The sequence below is a fragment of the Chlamydotis macqueenii genome, chromosome 1, assembly GCF_036417535.1.
Source record: "Chlamydotis macqueenii isolate bChlMac1 chromosome 1, bChlMac1.mat, whole genome shotgun sequence".
NCBI classification, from domain to species: domain Eukaryota; kingdom Metazoa; phylum Chordata; class Aves; order Otidiformes; family Otididae; genus Chlamydotis; species Chlamydotis macqueenii.
The window spans coordinates 145,305,114-145,327,921 of NC_141556.1; the positions used below are offsets into that span (position 1 = coordinate 145,305,114).

Here is a 22,808-nt window from a genome sequence, read left to right on the forward strand (position 1 = left end):
TGCGGGTTCCTGCGCGCGTGGGCGCATACCCCCGGCGGCCCCCAACGCCCCGCCAACGGCCGCCCGCCTCCCGGCAACAGCCCCCGAAAGCCCACGCAGGCGCATGCGCGACTCCGAGCTCCGCCCCGCTCGGCGCGTCACCACCCCGCGCGCCGGGCTGGCCGCCGCTCTATAGGGCGGGAGCCCTCGCCCCGACCCCACCCCCCCCCCCTTTGCCCTCTTCCAACATGGCGGCTCCCACCTCACGCCTGCAGGCACGCAGGCGCCGCCTCGGCTCCCTTCCGCCGGGCGCCGCGAGTGAAAAAAAGGCAGGAAGGACCTGGCCCGGCAACTCTATGGTTTCGCACGGTGGGTAGCGTGGCGCAGCCGCCTCGTCCGCCCGCGTTGCACGCCGGGACACAGCGGGTCCTCCTTCCTGCCCCCACCCCCGCCCGCCGCGAGTCCTCCGAGCTTGCGCCGCGCCGACATCCGCGTTGCTCCCAAGATGGTGGCGCGGGGCTCGCGCTGAGAGCGAGCGAGTCCGCGAGAGGAGGCGCACCCGCGGGCCCGGCCCGCCCTCCCGCCCCTGCGCGCCGCGCCGCGCCGCCGGCCTCGCCAGGCCGCTCGCCTCTCCCTTCCCCGCCCCGCCAGGCCGCGGCCCCGACGGGTCTCCTCCGCCCCGGGGCCCCGACGGCTCCACCGGCGGCAGCAGCAGCAGCAACAGCGGCGGCGGCGCCTCCTCGCCTGCGGCCCGGCCCCCAGCGCGTCGCGGCGCGGCCCCCGCATGAGCCCGGGCGGCGGCGGCGGGAGTGACCGGGAGCAGCAGGCCGCGGCGCCCAGGTCGGTAGGCGCTGCGCAGCGCCCGGCCCGGGGGAGGGCCGGGAGGGGGGATGGCACCCGTCTCATGCCGGCCCTGAAGGGGAGGGGGCCGGGAGGCGGCCCTGCCCGTTTCCCTCCGCTGGGGAGAGTCCCCCATTGAGGGTGGGGGTGCGTGGCTTTGGTGGTCCTCCCCCTTCTCCCCGTGAGGCACATGGGTGCGGGTCCGCCCCGTCCCTTCCCAGAAGCGGGAAGGCCGGGCGGGCGGCTCCGAGCTGCAGCCCGCCCCCCTCCCCCCGGGGAGACCGGGCTGGCTGGGCGACCTTGGGTGAACCCAGCCTGCTTCTGCCTCAGTTTCCCCCCGCGGAGGTGGCAGTTCTGGGCATGGGGCACCTTCGGCGGGGCCCACTGTGGTAGCCGGGGAGGTTCGAGTGTGTGAAGTACTGCGAGGGTGCGTAATGAGTGTGCAAGGCCTGCTTAACAAAGTCGGTGATGTTCACTTGCTTGTGTTATCATCTGCCCAGTCTGAAGAGTTGGATCTGCTAACCTGTGAACAGGCTGCTGTGCCGGTAAATGTGATCTGTCACTCCTGACTGCAGGACTTCAGGCTTTCAGTTTTTAAGTGTACCTGCAGTATTTCTTTTAAAGAAACTGGATGGATTGTTAAGGTTCGCAGACAATTTGTAAATCAGGTGTCTAAGGTGGTATGACATGGTCTTTCAGAAGTTACTACTGCGTAGGAAACAAAACATATTCCACAACTCTCTTTTAAGTGCCAAGAACCTGTAATCTATAGACTTGTAGTTACGCTTTTTTTTTTTTCCCCCTCCAGTTAATGGGAATACTTGTTTATGTTTCCTTCTGTGTAAGTGATGTTTTAATTCTGAGTCAAAGCCCATGTCTTGCACATCACTTCAGGGATGGTCCCTCTGCGTCTTTATGGAAACTTCTCTACCTCAGTAGGAGTCTCTGCAAACCTGAGGCTCTGTGAGAATCCACTGGTCAGATTAGTTTTACCATGCCTCTTGCATGTCTACTAAAAAGTTTATTAGTGGAAAATTGTACCTGATTTTAGCTTTGATTTCTTAAGGAAGTAAGATCTATGTGATTGTACTGTCAGTGTATTTCCCCTCCCCCCCCTAATGATTTGAAGGGTAGAGGTCTAAAAAATAAGATTATGTTCCTAGTTCATGCAAATAGCATCCAGTTAGAGAGAGATTCCCTGCTAAGGGAGAAGCTACACTCTAAGTTTAACTTCATTGTTAGACATCTGCAGCTGGATGGGAGAATAATGGAGATGGTGACAGGTACCTCTTGATAAGAATGAACACTGCTAGAAAATGGGCTTTACAGGTTTCACAAACTGCTTGGTTTGGGTGCCCTTTCATCTTGGAAACAGTTAAAGGTACTTTTTTAAAATTTGAAAATACTATGAAACTCAAGAGTTTAATTAGTGTATTGAGTCAAAAATATATGTATTGCCAAATTGCTGTGGATATTCAATAGTTTTCCCCACATACCTTTGTCTTTTAAAACAGATGCAGTTTGCAGTGCTTGTGACTTGTCTGAGTAACAGTAATGTTCTGTCAATTCAATACAGGCAAACTTTGGAAGAAAAGCTAGACCAGTGCTTAAATTTACAGGGCTGCAAAATAACTTTAATTGAAATTATTTCCGTGCAATATTACACGTACTTCATCTCTCTTTTGTGAATACCTTCCATTCCACTCTAAATGTTTGCTACTTAATGTGGCATCTTTCATACTGAAATTAACAAATTCTTTTTCTGTTTACCAGAGTTTTTCTATTTCTCCTCAGTGGAGTATCCTGAGTATCTCCCAAAAATTTAGAAATAAAAGCACCGAGCTAGATGGCAAAATAAATGGTTTGATTTGTTTAGGAGTTTTAGGAGTATGATTGTGTGGCTGTGGAAAAGGGAAAAAAAAAGTTACTAAATGAAAGGAAGGCTTGAAAATCAGAGGTGTTTAACTTTTTCACAGTGGTGAGTTTCAAAGCCTAAGTCTCTCAGTACAGGTCCTCTTTGGAATGCTAACATTTTGTGGGTTTGACCCTTAGCAAGCAAAACTTTTAGTCTCTTTTTTTTTTTTTTAATTACTGCTGCTGCTTAAAGACCTATGCAAATGATGATTCTTTTTGTGAATGGAAGTTAAAACTGTGTGTATCTGTTAAATACATTTAGAGATGTTTTCAGCTTGTTAGAGTCCCTGCTAGAACACCTTGAGTTTCTCTCTATTCTAGTCAACTTAAGATAAAACAAGTTCTCTTTATTTTCGTTTAACTTCACTTTTTGTAGGAGAAAACCTGCTGTAGAATAATGAAATGATATATGTACCCCTGTGTAAAATCATGCTTATTTCATTATTAGTATTGCTTTGTTGATGTTTTCTTCACTAGTTCTTTATGAATTCACAGGTTCTGCTTAACTAAGTACATAATTGGAGGGGGAAATATATTTGAGTAAAGCTTTAATAGTCATAGACATGTTTAGTTAACATGTTTCAGCACATAACACTTCGTATTAACAATAATTAGTGTATTACATGACACTTATCATGGAACAAATTTAGTGTTTACATTTTTGTAAATGTGCATCATATTAGTTTTTGCTGTGCAGGAAAGATGATTTTAAAAAAAAAAAAATTAATCCTTTGCTGCTCTTGGTTTCAGTTTACTTAATGAATGTCCAGAGAGAATTAATCTTTTTTTAAAGGCAGGAAATGTCTTTCTCCATCCCTACACTAGTGTATTCATACACTGGAAGTTAAAAGCCACTAATTCTTAAAAATAGAACATGCAATTGAGGGACAAGCAGGGAGAATTTCTAAAGTATGTAGGCATATATCTCATTTCCAATGTCAGTTTTCATTTCTGGTGCTGTGGGCCAGGTCTTCGCTTCACTACAGTTAATGAATTTATATTGATTTTTAAACAAAGGAGGTATGTTTTACACTTCTTCTGAAGTATCTAGTGTATTCAAGGTAGCTATGAGTTTTATAGAGAAGCAGCGTTTGAAGGTTTTCTGTCACTGATCAAATTCTGATTTGTACATGGAAGGAGACATGAATACATTTGTTATTAGGGTCTGCACTGAATAGTTTAGAATATGATGTTTACTTTTTAAAAAAAAAAACCTCTTCCTCCCCCCCCACCCAGAAGAGTGTTGTAAGCTTTGCTAAGTAGTTGGTTTCCAGGGACAATGGCAATGAGCAAATCACGTGTTTGACGTGACTTGTCACCTTAAATACTTTGACCTTAACAGCTACTGCTTTAACTTCCTGTATTTACAGGTAGTGCCTGTCAGCCTCATAAGGCTGTATTGCCCATGAATAAAAGTTTGGAAAAAAGCTAGTTCATATGAATAGTAATGTGTGTAATGTATCTGGCTGGTTAGCAGGAAGTCAATAAATACAGTATAAAGGTAATGTTTTGTAATGAAACAACGCTTCGGTAGCTATACCAGCTGGTGAGGCATTTCTTCAGGAACATAACCTCATAGGACAAATATAAAAAAAAAAGATAAAATCAAATAATGTTGAGATCCAGGATTCATGCTTGGCAACGTAACATGTGAACAAATAGCACTTTAGATTGCTATTTTTTAATTAGTTCCACATTCCTGTGTCTAGGAATGACAGAACTTACTGATGACAAAATGACTGACTGGTTGCAAAATTACATTATAAATTAAATAATTACCATAGTGTTCTGTCTCACAAATACTCTTATGACTGAATCTCCTAAAGGAAGCATTAACTACTTCTTACTTTTAATAGGTTGAGCCTGCTTCCCTGTGTTATACAAACTGCTGAATGGAGGAAGGGGGCGGAAGTCAGTCTTTACCGATACTCTTTCCGTTACCATCCTGCATGGTTCTTTGCCCATGTTTTACAGGGTGGTGAAGAATTAGGAGAAGCGGCAGTTGTTCAGCTGAGTCGAACTAAATGGGTGGCTTCCCTCTGGACCCTCACTTCACTGTCTTAGGTAAGAGGGATGACCTGCTTCTTTCGAAGCAACTTGCATTTCCTTAGAACAGAGGTATATGTGTTTTAAGAGAAACTTCGAGTTAGGGAAGCAGAGGTTTGGGCTATTTTTTTCTCTTTTTTTTTTTTTTTCTTTTTCCCTGTAATCTTGTGGCTTGAAAAGGATATTCAGTATCTAGCGCTTCAAGGGTTTTAATCAAAAAGCATTACTGTTTGCATCCATCCAAACAGCTTTAAAAACATACTTTATGTTCACACACCTTGCCTTTGAGAATCATGCTCATCTCTTTTAGTACGTCAACACTGGGGCTGTACCAGAGGTGAATTACCGCAGTGATGTTTTAGCACAAACTTGAACTGATATACCACTTGGCTACTTTAATATGGAGAGTGCTAGGTTTTTTTTTCCTGTTCAACCCTTGTATGCCATAATTTCAAGGCTGTGGCCTAAGTAACTATATTACACAAAATTGAAGTGTTTCAAAAACTGTAGGGTACAGTATCTCAGTTTGAAACCCAATGGAAATTTGGACTTGGTGGGCCTTGCATCAGCCAGTAGGTTGGTCTTGACGGGCCTTGCTTTAACCAGTGGGATCACAAGCAGAAAATCATGGAACCTGTATTTAGGTTTGGTGGTTGTTGCATAATTGTCTAGCAGAGATTAGTCCGCATGGCTTGCTTTTCATTCTGGTGTCCTCTGAGGACTGTGGCCGGATCTTCTGCTGTCTTGACCAAGCTTGAATAATAGAGGTGAAGCTAGTTCTTCGTCTCTCCTTCTCAGAGAAGACCACAGTCTTACTCCCTTTGGTGGACCTGTTTTTGGAGTTTTTGATACTTCCTTGATAATCTTTACACCAAAGATACAGATAAAATGAGGGAATTAGAATGACAAATAAACGCCCCTGCTCCCTTACCTTTAGGAGCTGTGTGCAGGGGAGGCACAAGAGCTGTCTGTAACCTGTTGCCAAGCTTGCGCGGTGCTGAGAGATGCCAGACTTGTCCAGGCAGCCGGGCTCTGGCACTACTTGTGTGCTTCTGCTCTGGTATGCTCAGTGGGACCCAGGTTGGAGCAGCTGCAATTCAGCAGGCTTGGGGTGTTAGAGGGTGGTGGAGTGACTCTTAAAGGTGCTGAACTTCTAAAATGTACTGCAAGTCAAAATACTTCAGGAAATGCTAACATAGTTGTAGGCAAGTTTTTCTTTTGCATTATGGTTAGTCATGTGTTCGAGCTGATTACTTTAATGCTTAAAATACTTTGATTTTGCAGTACAATATTTTTCCTTTTTTTAGAAGGTATCAAAAACTTTTACAAAGCTAGATGCTGCTGAAGAGGTCTGTCACTGCTTCAGAATTTGTATTTCCAGTATGATGTTCTCATCTTTCTTATTTGTATAGCCGTATTTGGATAATTATTACTTTTTATTTCATAGTGAAATCTCATGTCCAAAGTTTTGATGATGAATATCATGGTTTAATATGTGTGTATGCCCTATTTTATTTTCAGAAAGTCCAAGGTATACTAGCATACACTGGCTGCAGTAGCAGGACCCTGATATGTTTCAGCTGTTGTAGCAAAACTTGCCCGTTATGGACCATAGAAATACATACTTACAGTCCACACAACCTGCAAGTCCCACGAGAGTTCAAGGACATAGGAGCTCTTAGGAGTATATATCACTTCCGTGGAATACTGGTATTTCTTAGTTGGAAAGGTTGAGCCCTTTATGTTGAGGTGGTGATAAATAATCCATTTGCATGGTTCCTATGACCGGAGTATCTTATTGAAAGGCAGATGTTTGTGAGTACTTGGGGCTTTTGTTTGGCTAACGTTCTATTAAAGATGCCAGTCATGGAATAAAATTTTTCTTATTTGAACTTAGATATTTGAAATTGTGTGAGAGACTCTATAATACTAGGTAAAATACCTACCATTTTCTTTAGGGTAGCGCACTCAGAATTTTTTTTTTTTCTTCTGCTCTTGTCTCGTGACAGTTATTGCAAAAAAAAAAAAGAAAGTGGAAAAAATGGTTTAAGCACCTGGTAGAGGTGACTTCATGATGTCTTTCATCAGTCTACACATGAGAATTGCAAATTATTTTTCATAATTTGTAGTTAATTTCTTAAATGTTTTGCAGTTCTCTACAGTTTGGTTAATTTAGTAGCTTGACATCTTTGTTAATATCGTTCGGTATACCTTGAAGTCTCTTCTTATTGAAAATGTATGACAGTTGTAAAAAAGCAGCTCTTCTAACTCTAGTCGTGTGGTAGATCAAGATTTCTTTATGTTCAGTGGAAGCAATAGTGTTAGCCATGCTTTTAGTCACATTTGCCATTTGCATCTTCTTTTACGCAGATGTGGCTTAATTCTAACTAATAAGTACACTAAAGGTGAATGTTGAAGCACATCTGACATAATTAAATTATTTTCATTCCTTTTAGACAAGCATTACAGATTCTGTATTTCATTTTGTTGTTGCCTTTGTGCATATTAATTTTTAGTAGACTGCTGAACTCCTGCTCTGCTTTGGTGGTAGCTGATGGGGAGAGGTTGAGGAAAGAGAACTAGAAGTCCAGGTGCTTCAGTTTTGTGGTGTTGGAGTTACCTGCTGCTCTGCTGCTAGCTAGATGTTATTAAGCAAATCCTCTGTCTCTATCTTCTCTACTGTGGTCTTGTTTCTTTAAGCTGCTGCTGCTGCTTCTTCATAGCTTCAGTTATGTTTGGAACCTTTGTTTTCTTTTCTCCTATTACTGGACAATAATTGTAAGATCCGTGATAGACATATTTGTGATTCTTTTTCATGCTGGACTTTGTGCTCTGCTTGTACTCTGTGCACCCTGGAAGTTACTGCTTTTGTGCCTTAGAGTGAGTGAGTTTTGTATAGGTGTCATTGCTCTCTGTGTGTACATGAACAAATACGTACATTGGAGTTTAAGCTGAAAGTTCTGTGATGCAAGGTGTGAAGATATTGGTCACATTTGTCAGAATACTTTTAACTGAGTTTGCCTAATGATGTCACTGTGAATGAAGAATTATTCTTCAATAGATTATAAGACAGATATTCTCTATTTCTGCTGTTGGTATGGGGTGGAAGTACCACCTTCGATCAGGAAAATCATCAGTTACTGTCTCGTACTATTGAGAGAAATTAATTCTTTTTTTTTTTTTTCTTCTGAATGGTAGTAAAATTTTCTTGACACAGTTGCATACCGTTAATATATTCATCCTAATTGTACAGAAGTCCACATAATTATCATAATTGTTTGTTGAAATAGCAATCTTGTTTCATGAGTTAGGTAGGGTGCCCTATTTAACTATTTGATTTAAATATAAAATACTGTGTGCAAACTATTAGTGCTGTAGAGCTTTTTACTGGCCCAGCTGTGTCAGTCTAGGATCACTCCTTTTCATATCCCTGATACAGAATTGAGCCTTTGGTACTGGATGGGTTCTCTGTTCTTTGACATCTTTAAGACAAACCTGAATGTACTCTTAGGGTAACCAGATCAGGGGTTCTTTTGTAGGAACTCTGATCCATGTTGGGCGTCAGCCTAAATCAGCTGCATTGGATTTGTTTATTCTTAATAGAGTTTTAGAACCAAGAAATTAAGTATTAATCTTCATGGTACTGAAAATGTGATACTCTGTGCCAAATTAGTAATTTTCTGGAAAGTAATTACTAGATTTCTCTAGTTATATGCCTGTATGCCTGGTTTTGTCACTTTTTCCCCTGAAAATGGTTGTGCTTTTAGATGTTTGTTGAAAATGTTTGAAATATGTTTTAGTCATGAGTCCCTTGTTAATTATGGCTTCCCTGAAAATGAACAATTTATAGAAAAGCTTATCAAACTCCAGCAATTTTGTCCAGCCAGGGGAAAGATGTGGTTCTATCTGTGACTTCTTTTGAGTGTTGGAGGGTTTATTTCTTATTATTATAAATACCTTTTATATTTTTTTTTTAAAAAAAAAAAGGGGGAGACAGGGAGGGGCAAGAAACATTGCCACAGAATATTCCAGAAGAAGGAAATGGATGTTTGTCATGAACTAGATGAATGAAATTGTAAACTGTATTGCATCAATAATACAGAGAGGAAAGAATGGGGAATATTGTACGTATGTACTTCCTACTTTTGTAGTTTCCCTAAGATACTAAGTATTTTCTGTTGCAATTTATGGAAAGTCTGATTTAGTTTGGGAAGTCATATGATTTAGTTTTAGGTAGTCTTATGAGGAGCAGGGAGTCGGACTCAGTCATCCTTTATGGGTCTCTTCCAACTTAAGATATTCTATGATTCTAAGTGTATGTTTCCTCTGTTGTAAACTTGTGACTAGTTCAATGGCCATTCTTGAATGTATTTTTTTGAAGTTGTCTTGAGCTTCAGATTGGTATGGAGCATAGTGCAAAAACTGAAATTTACCGTTTTGTGTTACAGGTACAAGAACTGTAGAAGTCCTCTTTAGAATTTGAAAGAACAAGTTTCTGCAGCTCTGGAAAGATATGGTATGTTTATGTTTTCACTTATGTTGTGTGTGTACTAATAATTATAACAATTATACTTCTGTTCTCTGACTTTAAAAAAAAAAAAGTTGAAAATAGATTCAGGAAGAAACACACAAGTTCATTTTTCCCATATTTTATCGACTATGATGTTTTGTTACTTAGGTATAGTTCTCTAGAAAACTAGTATTTGACTTTTCCTGGAGAAGATAAATACCGATGGTACAACATTGATGAATTCCCTTTTAATTTGTTTTACAAGCTCAGCATCACACATCATCCATCTATTTCTCCAAGGACTGGATAAGAATTGGTGCTGTTTCTGAAAGGCGTTATTTTTTTTCCTTGCTGCTGAGCATATTTATAGTGAGACTTGTACAGTTTTTAGGTATAACTTGAAAAATAAGTTCAGAACTACTAGAAAACTTAAGCAAACATCAGTGTAAGTCAAATTTGCAAATTGGAATGTTAGAAATACAGGAATGTAACCTTCATTAGAAGTGTTAACATGAGCCCATGGCACATGGTATCTCTTTTTGTCTAGGCTCTTAAATGTCGAACGAGCTTAAAAATATGTACATGTATTACAGCAAGGTTGGAACCTTAACTTGTAGTTGGTTTCATTTCCATTTTTTAACTTTATTCTGGTATAGTCCTGTGAAGATACCTAGTAGTGCAGAATAACTGCACTGCTCTGTAGTGTCTCTTAAGTTCTGTAGTTCTGCAACTTGGTACGTAAGGAATTTTAAAAACTTCTTGCATTACTGCATTCAGAAAAACAATTATTGTTTAAGTTCATTTTTCTACCATATTAAATAGGTCTGTTAAGGCATGTATAAAGTTGTATGTAGTTACTTCAACAACTACTTCTAAACTATGTGCGTACTTTCTTTTTTAACCACTTAAAAATGGGGAAGAACTCAGTAACTGCTGATGCAAGTTTTGTATGCTGTGTTTTATGTCTAGATTTTTCTTTTGAAGATACTTAAGAACATGTTTAAAGTTTTGAAATCTCAACCTTGCAGAAGGGTTGTCAGATGTCTTTTTTTCTTAAGTTCTGTTTTGTAGAAGGCTAGAGACAGGAGCTGAAACAATTGATTCTAAACTGAAACTTTGAATGTAGTGTGTGCTAATTAAAGTTTGTAAATCTCTTAAAAAGCTGTAATCTTACATTATCACAATCCAGATGTTCCTGAGAGAATTTTATAGATTGGTCCTTTACTATAGCAGGCATCTGGCAGGTAGTATATATTCATTTTTGCACCCACAGCACCACTGGGACCACCCACCTGCTTCTTGCTCTCCAGTTTCAGTACCAATTGTGTGTATGATGGCTCTTCTTCAAACCTAAGCCATTACTTATTTATTGCCATTATTTTTGCTGGCTGCTTTTTTCTGAATGTTTAACTGCTCGCCACTGTATGTACGCATAGTCTTTGTAATGGTATGCGCTTTGTAAATTGATAAAGAATTCCCCTCTAATCCCCGACTACTTTTGAGTAATGAATACTAATGGAACATCAGAAAAGCTGAATGTTATGCTACAGAATTGCATGATTGCTTGATCTTAATATAAACTATATATGAACAAACATAGTGGTGACACTGAAGAGCCTGGTGAACAGAAAGGTACTTACATGGAAGGCTGCATGAAAGGTGGCAAAGAAAGCAAAATAACAAGGTGTAAGCAAAAGGACAGATGGACTAAAAGTTTAAATATTAAAGATGAAGTAAAGCTCGAAAACGTACCTGCTTGGAAAATAAGTTAACTTGATACCTAGCCAGTAAAAGGAGAGCTACTAGAAGAAGTTTAAATAGATGCTTGGGTTTCACCTCCTGATGTAGGAGAGGCTTTCGTTCATAACTCTATATAATTTTGGACAGAGCCTGAAGTAGCAGGCTGAGATAGAAACAAACAGTTCTACTGCAAAAAATAAGGTGTGTGTGTAGTGGAACTAAAATCAGCTGTAGTCTAAGTGAAAAATGCAGAAGATAAAGATAATTTCAGGTCTCTCACATTTTTAGGTGAATAAAGTATATCTATGATTTTACTGGAATACCAAACCAAAAACAAATGTTAAAGGGAAAATGTAGTGTCCAAAGTTGTGAAGGCAGTTGTAGAAAATAAGAGTAATGCACAGCCTTTAGCTTTGGGATGGGGGAGGGAATGGGAGCAAACACTAGACCTTTTTCTGTTACTATGTGATTTGTGGAGTATTGACATCAAGGCAAAGTAAGTATGCAGATATTATAGGATGAAGCCTTTATATAGATCTATAGTTGATCTCTGTATATTGAGATGCACCAAATTCTACCTTTATTAAACTCAGTAACTTGTGTTTTTACTGAAGTGTAAGTTCCAGAATAACAGCAGCTTTAATTTGAAGATAGTAGCAAATTCAGATCCCCCTCGCAAATAATTTATTCAAGTGTTAATTGTCCTTGCTATCCTGTATGCTTGTGTTCCTACTGTAATTTGAGTTTGTCAATCTTCAGTTTCTAGTCATGTGGGGTTTTATATGCTTGCTTTTAAGCAGAAGATATTTTAATGTATTCTTTCTGTGCTATGAGGACTTAGTTTCTTCCAGTATCCATATTGTATCCATATTAACTTTGAACTCTTTCTGTTATCTAATCACAAGACACTTCTGTATTCGTACTGTCTTTGTGGCTTTTTTTCTGCTACTTCTGGAACACTTTTGAAGAATATTGAATAACTGGAGAACTGGGCTCAGGTTTTGAGCATGTCTGAAGTACTTTGTGGAGATGAACAGACACCTTTCCAGGAACCCTTCATGAGTTATATCTGCCATTTTACCTGTAATACTGGGAGTATGTGTGTGCTCATCAGTTGACTGCCGTAGTCACTTTAGGTTAGCATTTTCCAGGATAGAAGCCAATTCTTTTGGTCTTCTAACTATGTGATTTTGTATTTTTTGTTATTGGTTTAGTTTACCAGGCAGTGGAAAAAAGTTCATGTAGATGCCTTATTACTGGTTGGGGGTTTTTTTTGTTTGTTTTTTGGTTTTTTTTGGCAGCTGCACTAGGATTTATTAGTGACTGTTTTATTTTACTTTAGGTTTATTGATAGTTTGACCTATTAATTGCATGAAGAAAATATCTGGAACCTTATGTCTTTTCATGTTTTCTGTGTTGGAAGCAGCATGCAGGCAACAAAAGCAATTGATGTTTCCAACCTTAACAAAAATTAAAGTCTCAAACCTATTACACTATTACTTTCTTTTTTTTGTCAAATTACATTTAAGATTGAACTTAGGGATTTGGTGAATATTCTACAGTTCCCTCCAGTCTCTAGTTATAAAGGTATAAAAGATGAACTTTCCTATTAGTTGCTTTTTTGAAGTAGTAAGCTAGCTAGGATAGTTCTGAGGACACCTTTTACTTTATAGGTGATAGAGTGTCCATTCCATCATGGTACTTAAAGTCATTCTGGAAACGTATCAAACTTATTCTTGAGGAATTCAGAGGGATTCTTCAGGAAGCGTACAAAAGCTGTCTTTAGTGGTATCTTCTTGAGAGAGATGGTTATTTTTAATTCAGCAACTCAAATTCCAGCACTGTAAGGACAGAAAGATCATGGTACTTCTTTGTACAGGCGAATCACCTCCGTTTTCGTTAGATTTTTTCCAGAAAGACATTGAAGCCCTGGAACGTGTCCAGAGAAGGGCAACAAAGCTGGTGAGGGGTCTGGAGCACAAGTCTTATGAGGAGCGGCTGAGAGAGTTGGGATTGTTTAGTCTGGAGAAGAGGAGGCTCAGGGGAGACCTCATTGCACTCTATAGCTTCCTGAAGGCAGGTTGTGATGAGCAGGGGTTTGGCCTCTTCTTCCAGGCAACAAGCAGGACCCGAGGAAATGGCCACAAGTTGTACCAGAGGAGGTTTAGATTGGACTTGAGGAAAAACTTTTTCTCTCAAAGAGTGGTAAGGCACTGGAACGGCCTGCCCAGGGAGGTGGTGGAGTCTCCGTCCCTGGCAGTGTTCAAGAGGCGGCTTGATGAGAAGCTACAGGATATGGTTTAGTAGCTGTGGCAGCAATGGTAGTGGGAAGACGGTTGGACTAGATGATCTTATAGGTCCCATCCAACCATGTGATTCTATGATTCTATGAAACTTAAATTCTTATAAATGGCAGCTCCCAGGGCACTTCTTCTTCAGTAAGGTGAATAAGAAGTCTTAGGTTACGTAGGAAAGGTGTTCTTCCTCTCGGGGATCTTCCTAGACCACTCAGATACTGAGTGTCAGCTGCTGTATTGCTCGGCTGTCACAGAAGGTGAACATCAAACAACACAGAGAAAGTAATAGGTATAGGAAATCAATGTTAGTGACAACTTTCAATTAAGTGATTTTTAGGTTGAAGTTTTTTAGCTTTATTTTTGATTGCTGACAAATAGATACTTAGATTCTCCATGATGTGGCTTTAGGTTCTGTATGTTGAAGCTGTGGACCCCTTCTTAGCTCAGGTTTGTGATACCAGACTTTCAAGATTATATGAAATATGCAAAGATAAGTTCTCATCACGCCATGCAAAAAAGTTGCTTTTGGCCTCTTTTGATGCATCTGAACTTGATTCCAGAGTTCTTGCTCTTTCATTCGTTTATTATTTATTTCCTCCCTCTTTTGAGTTGATAGGAACATTCTTTTCAGAAAATCTGCACCTTTGTCACCTTGGAGAAATGGGTGTTGTCTCAAATGACTGCAAAAGCTTTATTTATCCTATTCCCTTTTGATGAGGGCTACTCCGTGCTACACAAGGTTCTTCAGATACATGATTTGAAGGCATGGATCTTGTGTGGTGTCTTGCTCATTATAGCAGCAGTTGTTGTAGTCATGATTGAATCTCTCTTGTAAATAGTACGCAGATATCTGTGTGTCTGTACTGAAGCCCAGTCCCAAATTGCCTAGCAGCCATCTCAGGTTTCTCAGACATACTCTACAGGCACAAATTTCGTGTGATACCTTCAACTGCTCTGTGTGTCAGTGAAATCCTAAACTGTAAGCCATGTTAATCGTGATAGACCAGAGAAATTTGAGTAATAAGAATAAATTTCTACTTGGGACTGGTGTTCCTACCTCCTAGAAGGTAAATTACATCCAGAGGATTTTTTTTTAAAGGAAATCCTGTGACATTAAAGCAGTTGGTTTAAGTCAGTTTCCTGTCCTTCATAGTGCCCTTTTCCAAGATATTACTCTGTTCATCAGTGTGGTTTCCCCTTCTTGATCAAGTAGTGCCCTTTGGCTCTTTTACCAGTTTTTTTTTTTTAGGTGGGGTTTTTTTTTTTTTCTGTCTTGTTTGGATCCAGCAGTCAAAATGTTCTTTGTTCAAACTAGATTCAGAATAAGGGATCTTTGATGACAGTCTCCTTTACCACCCACCCCATGTTTCAACATGCTGCTCTCTTTGTCAGTAGACAGTACTCTGCTGATACATGAATGAGTAAGGTTTTAGAAAAATGAATTCTTTCCTCTGTACTAGGGAATCCTTGCTAATCACATTCTGTCCCATAGGAGGGGCAGCAAGGATAGGTGGGGAAGGTAGGACGAGAAGGAGATAGAAAGGAAAATGATTCATTAAGATTTCTTGCATCTGGATTGTAGAAAAGTAGCATGAGATTTCTAGACCCCAGTACAGTAAATCTAGGTTTTGTTACTTTTATCTAGTAACAGATTAGAAGTGCTGCAACTACCTGATTCAAAGTTCTGATCCGCAATAAAATCGATTTGTAGATACAATTTTCCCTACAAAACTTAGACGAGTTAACTTCAGCTTGGTGAGATTCATGCCAGTTCAGATACTGCCTCTCTTCATGGAGCTACTTTAGATACTATGTTTGGTGGTGTGGTAAATCTGATTAACAGAGTTGGATCTATGTTAGATCTGGGCACAAATTTGTCTTGGACATGATTGTGGAGCTGCCACCTCAGTGCGTATTCTTTAACATTCCAAAATCTGTTGAGTTTTGAATCCAACACCAACACTTTATTTCTTCGCTGTTGACAATCGTGATCATGACTTCTGTCATCCCATATGAAACAACCTCAGGAAGACTCTGTTTTACTAAGATTGCTGTCAGCCTGTTATTGTCACATGCTTCCATTTGAATGGAAGGCTACAGTAATTAGCTTTTGCCCATGGTACATGGTATGGGTAATGCAGGACACAAGTCTAGGTAGCAACTGATTGATTTGGCACACTCTACAACGTGAGCTGGTACTTCCAGCAGTCAGAGACAGAAGGTGAGTTTCCCAACCAACAAGGCATTAGAGATTACACCACTGTCCTCTTTGATCAGTGTACTTGGGCAAAGAGCTAGAAGGGGTTTTAATTTTGAAATGCATTTTTAAGGAGCCATTTCACATCAGAAAGCAGCAAGAATTTAGATTTAACTTTAGAAGAAAGCAGTGCCTTAGAATAGGCATTGGTTTCTTTAAGGCTTGCCTGAAAGTGGGTGTTGTAAGATCTTAAACAATCAGAATGCTATAAGCAGTGTTTTAAAACTTCTTAGTTTTGCATCAGCATCTTGGGTTTTGCTGTTTGCTTTTCTGTACAGCTGATGGTCATCAAACATTAATTTGAAAATCTTTACCCTGTTTATCATTTAATGTTGACAGATGAGGAACCTTTCCAACTGACTTCTATTCATTGTACTGTATTCCTGGCATTGAGTCAGTAAAACTTTGTCAATTTACACCTGTAAAACATAGGTACTAGAGAATCTCTGGTTTCAGAGGTTTTCAGTAGCCTGCTTCTTTTTTACTTTCCTATGTCAGCTGCACTTCTGTTAAGATGAGAAGGCTTAGATATTTACTGACGTTAATTAAATAGCAGTTTTCCTACCTCAATGAATGTACCCAGTAAAGCTAATAAGCATCATTCCGAAGCTAATACAAATATTGTTCCATTGCAGAATTTGTAGCAGAAGAGCAAATTATGGAAGAATGGCAAAAGTCGTCAGCTTTTCTGACAAATTTTAGAAAATACAGGGCTTGTTTACTGATCAGTTGACAAGTCAACAGATACAAATTAGTATTGAAAATGCTTGATCGCTCATCAAACCTAAGACCTTAATGAAAGACTCTTGTAATAGATTGGACTGAAGCACATAAGCTTTCTTTACTGAAACATTTAAAGCTGTCTGATGCGCTCTCTTAGTATTTGCACCAGGTCGTTATGACTGCGGGTGTAGCAGGGAGCTGCAGGTGTGCCCTCAATAGCTTGCTAGCCTTTGTGCACCTTGCTCCTGTATGAGGCTTCTGCTGCGTGGCAACCTACAAATGTGGGGTTTCATCTGGGTTAGAGCCACAGGAATAAACTTCTCAGATACTGCACAGAGGTCTGTCTTCATAGCTACTGACTGTTTAGAGAAAGTAAGGTAACTTTTTATTTACTAAATACGGTAATAACATTTTTATTTTAATCAAGACTCTATATTAACAAAAAGTAAATAATGCTGTTTGTGCTCAGACAGCAGTCCATCAGAGGCCTTTTTTCTTTATGGTTTTTGTCCAGTGCACCTAGGAGCTTGGGTGGGAGAGAGAATGGGGTGAATTGAGTGTTGAGGGTTATATTTGGAAATATTTTTATCAGTTAACTTTAGAGTAGATAATAGCAGTAGGTAAGAGACTAACTGGTTCCTTTTCAGCCATGGAAGTAATCAGCTGGGGTGGTCCCAGGGCGCTCTGGGCACGAGTATTGCTGAGTGATCATTGGCTGCCACCTGCGTGACAAAGTAAAGGACCAACCCTTCAATTTATACCAGTGGAGCCAGATCACGGGAAAGAATTGACAGGTAAAATACACTTTTGGAAATTTAAGGGAGAGGAGAGAGTAAATGTGGTGTAAATGGAGCAAAGATCCTAAAAGATTGGCCAAAGATAGCAAAGGTTGCTCCTCTTAAACTTTTACATAGCTTTAGGTTACTTCATTCTGGGGTGAGGCACATGGCAAAGTGCAAGTTACATGTTACTCCCGTGGAAACACAGAACCTCATTAGGAACCACTATTAACTGAGTTGTAGCAGGGGAAACAGCTAATGGAATTTTATTGTAGTTAGAACTTACAGTTCATATTTATGCACGTGCTTCCAAATCTTTGAATGCTTGTTGTCTTGATATTGCGTGCTTTCCACTGCTCCAAGAGATAGGTTTTGGTGGTGTTGGTTTTTAGAGAGGCTAAAAATAAGTTGATGAATTTTCAAGTTCACTAGTTGAATGTACTGTAGCGAGTTACTCTAGAAGTCTTAGAATACTATTAAAAAATGAATTAATTTTTGTGTGGTAGGTCTTAATCTTGCAGATAATGCTTAGCATCGATACTTCTGTTTCATGGGTTTTGTTTTTTTTTTTAGCGGATTGGCTGAAAACAATTTGTAAGGACTTAACTAAATTATTTTTACTTATTTAGAGTTGTTAAGCTTGTGCTTAGCCCAGCGTGATACAGGACTGGTGTGACAACTCGTTTTTAATCAGTGACTCAAAATTGTGATCACCCAGATGTCACCGAATGGCCACAGCTTGTAAAAGGTAAGCATAAAGTGTATTGTCTTGTTTCTCAGGATCAATTTTAGTATAATGTTTATTTTTAAAGTATTTCATTTATATGGCTTGAAGTTAGCTTTATAAATAGTATTAAGGTATCTTGTTTAAGATAAGTCAGCTGGCAAAGTTGACTTACCCTTTTGCTTAGAGTGATTTCAAAGCTCGCTTTGTTTGTCCCTGCCTGCTTTTTAAAGTATGAGCACTGGGGTGCTAAATGATATTCCTCTTAAGAGCAGTGTATCACTTAAGTCTCTGGTAGTTTTTACTGTCATACTGAAATTCTTTATAAATTGATTAGCATATTTATTTAAGCAATTTGTTCTTTTTTTTTTTTTTAAGTATTTATCCAGGAGACTTGATGATATTAAAATTTGTAGGCTTGCATACCTTTACTTCTGTGCCCCAGGGAGGTACAGTGGAGGTAAAAGGAGTGGCTTGCAGAATGGAGAAGTTGCTGCCTGTGTTATTGGAAGTGAGCCACCATTTGAATTTGCTAGCTCATACTGCAGTATTCAGATTAGTTGTTGTCTTGTGATCAGTATCTACAATCTAATTCAAAGCTGAAATTTGTAAGAGCATTTGCTCCTGAGATTTTCTCTGAACAGAACTCTTGTTTCAGTTTTTAAGCATGATGAAAGGACATCTTACTGTACTATGTAGTTGTTTTTCAGTACTGTTGCCTGCTCAGAGGAATAACAAGGTATCTTGTTTGTAAACAATTGGGTATTGCAGATAAATAGTTTCTCAAGAAACAGCTACAATTCCTGTAATTAGATTGATCTTCCACATTGTTTTCATGAGTACTGAAAGCTCGTTTTATTTGGTGATACATTGTCATTTGAAACCTTTTAAAATCCGGTTAGTGAGTGCATTAATGGTTCTGCAAATCATGGTTATGGTAGGTCTGTGCTCATGTTATAGCAAACAGTAAGCTGAAGGAACTTGATCTCTGTTTTCTGTAGAACCACTTAACCTTAGAGGACCAAACCTTTTTTTGACTCAGCTAGGTTTTTTTTTTTTTTTTTTTTCTGAACTTTCCTGAAACTGTCGTCTTTTATATTGTTTATCTTATAGAATAAACCTTTTTTGCAAAGTAGTATATACTGAAACGCACTGTCTGTTCAAAGCCCAGTTAAAACACACACAAATTATAAGGATAGGAAAGTATTTTGGATATATGATGGTTGTGTTTACATGTCTGTACTGCAGATCACCAGGCTACCTTTTCTGCATGCTAAGTTTAGATACCAATCTGCGATTTTTCTGTAATTTTTCATACTGCTCTGCATTTTAAAGGCTGAAAGTGATTAACGCTCTCGATGTTTTTGTTTTAACACCACTATTTCGCTTGTATTTTCATAGCAACTTAAAGGACTACTCTTACCCAAAGCTTCATTGTGTTGTATTTCTTATGACTAAAAGATAGCAACCACCTCAAACTTTCAAGCTCTTTGCTATCAGTTCATGAAATCCTGGATGTGAATAGAGGAGCTAGCCAGTATGAATATAAAAACTCTTCTTTCTGCTGCTCCTCAGGTTGTATGGCTTCTAGCACTTCTACGTGCTTGGGTGAATAACTAGAAAAAAAATAATTGAGCTTCTTTTCTCTCTGCTAAGTATTTAGTGACTTGTTTTGGTCACTGGAGTTGAAGAGAAATTCAATTTTTATTTGTTTTGCTGTTGAGCATTATTTTTGTCAGTAACTATCTTGTCAGTCCTGAACTTTAACAAGTATGTGAAACGTCATTTGGAGGGAATAAACAGAGATCAACTTTTAAGACTGGACATTTTTTATGTTGTTTTCCAGTTAGAGGGTATTTGCATTTTAAGCGTGAGGCTAGAGTTAGTTGGATAGTAAGTTCAGAATTCTGTCCTTAGCATCAGTTGAATTTTATAACTTAGTGGAATATAAACAAGTAACTTCCTGTGTTCTGCATCGTCTGTCACTGCATAGTATCCAGCTAGCCTAGGAATTTTAAGTTGTCTGCCAGAAATGCTTTCTAGGCACTAGGTCTGTTAATATAGTGCAGTTTGGTAAAATTCAGAAAGTTGCTAAGATCTAATATGTCAGTAAAGGAACTAAGATCTTAGTAGAGATTTCTGAGAATAGGCCAGGCTTTAGTAGGAGGGACCATCCAGTAAGGTAGCACAATGAAATATTAGAAAAAAAGGAAATGTTTCAGGCTACAAGTGGAGATTTCCAATAGCATTTAGAGTAGTATAGATAGCCATATAGTAAATAGAGAAATTCCATTCCTATAAACAAAGATTTTCCTGGTAAAGCTATGGCAAAGCCTACATAGCTGTGCTAACTGAAGTCTCCTAGCAAACTCTATTGAAACCTACAAAGTGAGTTCTATTTTAATTCACTTCTGTTTTGAGAAAGCTCTGTCATGAAAGACGTTTTTGTTCATGTAAGCTACAGAATTCCACTGTAGTAGCTGTGCTCTATTTCCACTCCTCATGCAATATATCCAGCGTGGCAGTTCTGGTCAACTGTACCAAAATCTATACCCAAGTGAAGGTTGGATAAGGTTCTTCAGGCTATGATTTCAAGGCAGCTTCAAGTGATTGAAGTCAAAACTGCTGTATTTGTACTGCCTTGTCTCCTGGCTTGTCTGACTGCAAACTCGCTGGGTATGAGGAAGTCCTGAAGGGAGGAAAAAAATAACCTGTCTTAACTTTTTTTTTAACTTACTGAATCAGTGCTGGCATAAAGAAGAAGATGGGAATAAGGAGCAGCTGAACAGCTATAATTTAGCCTGCTTAAGTTAATATGGTACTATACCACTTGAATTACTCTGTAAATTAAGCCAAGGTGTTTGGCAAGTTGAACACAAGTGCTGCTTATGTGTTCAGAAACGCCAGGCGATAGCACCTAATTCTGAATATTACTGGCTGACCTGTTGACTGGAAGGAAGAAACAGAAAGCTGCCTTTAACACTTCTGCTCTGTGAGATTGTGTCCATAAATTCAACTAGAGAGACATGAAATTTGTTTTGAGATTCTGTCAAGACCTGCTTCTGAGCTGCTGCTGCTTAGAGTCCAACTGTGAAGAGAATCTATTTGTAACAGTTGACCAATGGTAAATTTTGAGTATACGTTTTGGTTACAGAAGTGGTTATGAAGAGTTAGCCCAGAACTGGTGCACTGTGAAACCTGAATATGGAAGTACTGCCAGCAGAACTGTCCTCTAATGGCTGCTGTTGCATAAGTTGTGGGGAAAAAGTACTGTCCTCCTTAAGAAATTTGGCTTAATTCTATTGTCAGGTTTTATATTATAAACTGTTCTCTAGAGTCAAACAAATCAAATGTTCAAGTGCATAAAAGTTGGTGCTTTTAGTAGCACCCAAACTCTTGATAGTATAGTGACTTAAAACAAAAAACAATGCTTAAGGTTTTCTGTCTGTTTTTGCAGATCACCAGGAGAACCTCACTCTGAAAACATTGAAGCTAGCCGAATGTAAGTAAATTGAGTGGATGAGTTTGGTCTATCTTGTTTAAAAATGCTTTGAACATATGTAACAGTTACTCTTGCACCTGCTTAAAAAAAAAAATACAAAAGCTGACCACAACTGTGGAATCACCTTAGAAAATTTCAAGTTAGTATTTTGCTTTGGAAAAATAATTTTAGGCCTCTGTCAAAAATGTGATTACTTTTTTTTTTTTGAGGGTGAATGGGTTGAAGGGAAAGTTCAGAGGTTTAATTTAACGTGAACCAGTAGATGGTAGCATAATACAGTGTCAGAAATCTTCAGGCCAATATTCAGGCTTGACAGTAGGTGTGTAATTTCTAACTGCTGTTCACTAACATCTTGCATGGGTTTGAAGACACTTCAGTACTAAGGCACAATACCTGCTAATACCTGTTGCGGCAAATGGATTGCTGAACTAAGAAGAAAAAAGTCTGACTTGATTTGGCAAATTTATGTACTAGCTACTTCTAGAAACAGAAAACTAGCTTGCTTTTTCTAAACAGTATTAAGGTAGTATCTTGCTCACAGTTCTGAACCTTGTTTTGTTCTGTCTGCATTGGCCTAGAAGCCAAGATTAACTAGAAGCAAGATTGTGATAGCCTGAAATGTTCATTTCAATTTCAAATTCAAAAGGGTTGCAGGAATGAGGGGACCACTATAACAAAAGAAAAAAAAGGTATTTGAGACTTGATTCTTCTGTGAGTTAGCAAACAAAGATTCTTTTCTAGCTATTCAAATTGTTGTGTCATAGAACTCAAATAAGGAAACCACAAATGCTGCTTTTCTGTCTTGCAGCACAAGTTCCAAAATAACAGAGGGAGCGTAGCCCAGTGATTAGGGTACTGTCCAAGGCTTCAAAAGATCTGGGTTCGTTTCTCTTCTACTACAAACTTCTCTGACCTTAAACTGTCTCCTCCACACCCTCCCCCCCAATTGGTCTACTATTTTATGCGCTGTGAGTTGAATGCCAGCTTCATGATGGTTTGCAGTGTAGGGACATGGTGTGAATTGCTCAAGGACTTCTCTGCTGTAGTTGCCCAGCTTTTGCAGGAACAAAGCTGAGATGAGCCACTCCACATTGGACTGCATACCTAACCTTAAAAGTGATGAGACAGAAACAAAGAATGCTTTTCCCATGTGTTTTTAGTAATTCACTGCAGTGAAGTCTTTATTTGCACTAGGAAGAGCATTTCTACTGGGATGGCAAATTTGGTTTTCCCTCTCCTGCAATCTGTTCCAGAAGTGCTGTCTAGCTGCTTTCTTAGGAGCACAGGTTGCAGGAATCCAGACCTGAGAGGTGACTGGCTGTTACTATGTGGACATCTGTTACAGACAGAGGTTGCAGGACAAAAACCTTGCCATAGTCTCTTCTCTTACTCCAGTAGCAACCCCTGCTGCATTGTTTTTTATTGTTCCTGCAGCAAGTTGAATTGTGTTCTTGTTTCCATGGCCTAGCCAAACGGGGAATCAGACTGTAGACTGGC

The 22,808-nt window shown here is 39.5% G+C and overlaps 1 protein-coding gene across 6 annotated transcripts in view; it reads left to right on the forward strand.

Moving 5' to 3' along the window:
- The first annotated feature begins 230 nt into the window (after positions 1-230).
- UBE3A (ubiquitin protein ligase E3A) overlaps positions 231-22,808 on the forward strand; it is a 54,646-nt gene continuing 32,068 nt past the window's right edge. The window contains exons 1-6 of one of the 6 annotated variants that reach the window (XM_086769038.1): positions 449-819; positions 4,708-4,797; positions 9,228-9,295; positions 16,954-17,100; positions 17,715-17,833; positions 21,267-21,311. In XM_086769038.1, coding sequence (XP_086625164.1) covers positions 17,814-17,833; positions 21,267-21,311 — 65 coding nt within the window. In that variant the 5' untranslated portion in view covers positions 449-819; positions 4,708-4,797; positions 9,228-9,295; positions 16,954-17,100; positions 17,715-17,813. Of the gene's footprint in view, positions 349-448; positions 820-4,589; positions 4,798-9,227; positions 9,296-16,953; positions 17,101-17,714; positions 17,834-21,266; positions 21,312-22,808 lie in introns of those variants that run through there. The other 5 variants (XM_086769054.1, XM_086769046.1, XM_086769081.1 and 2 more) reach the window with 5 other exon arrangements.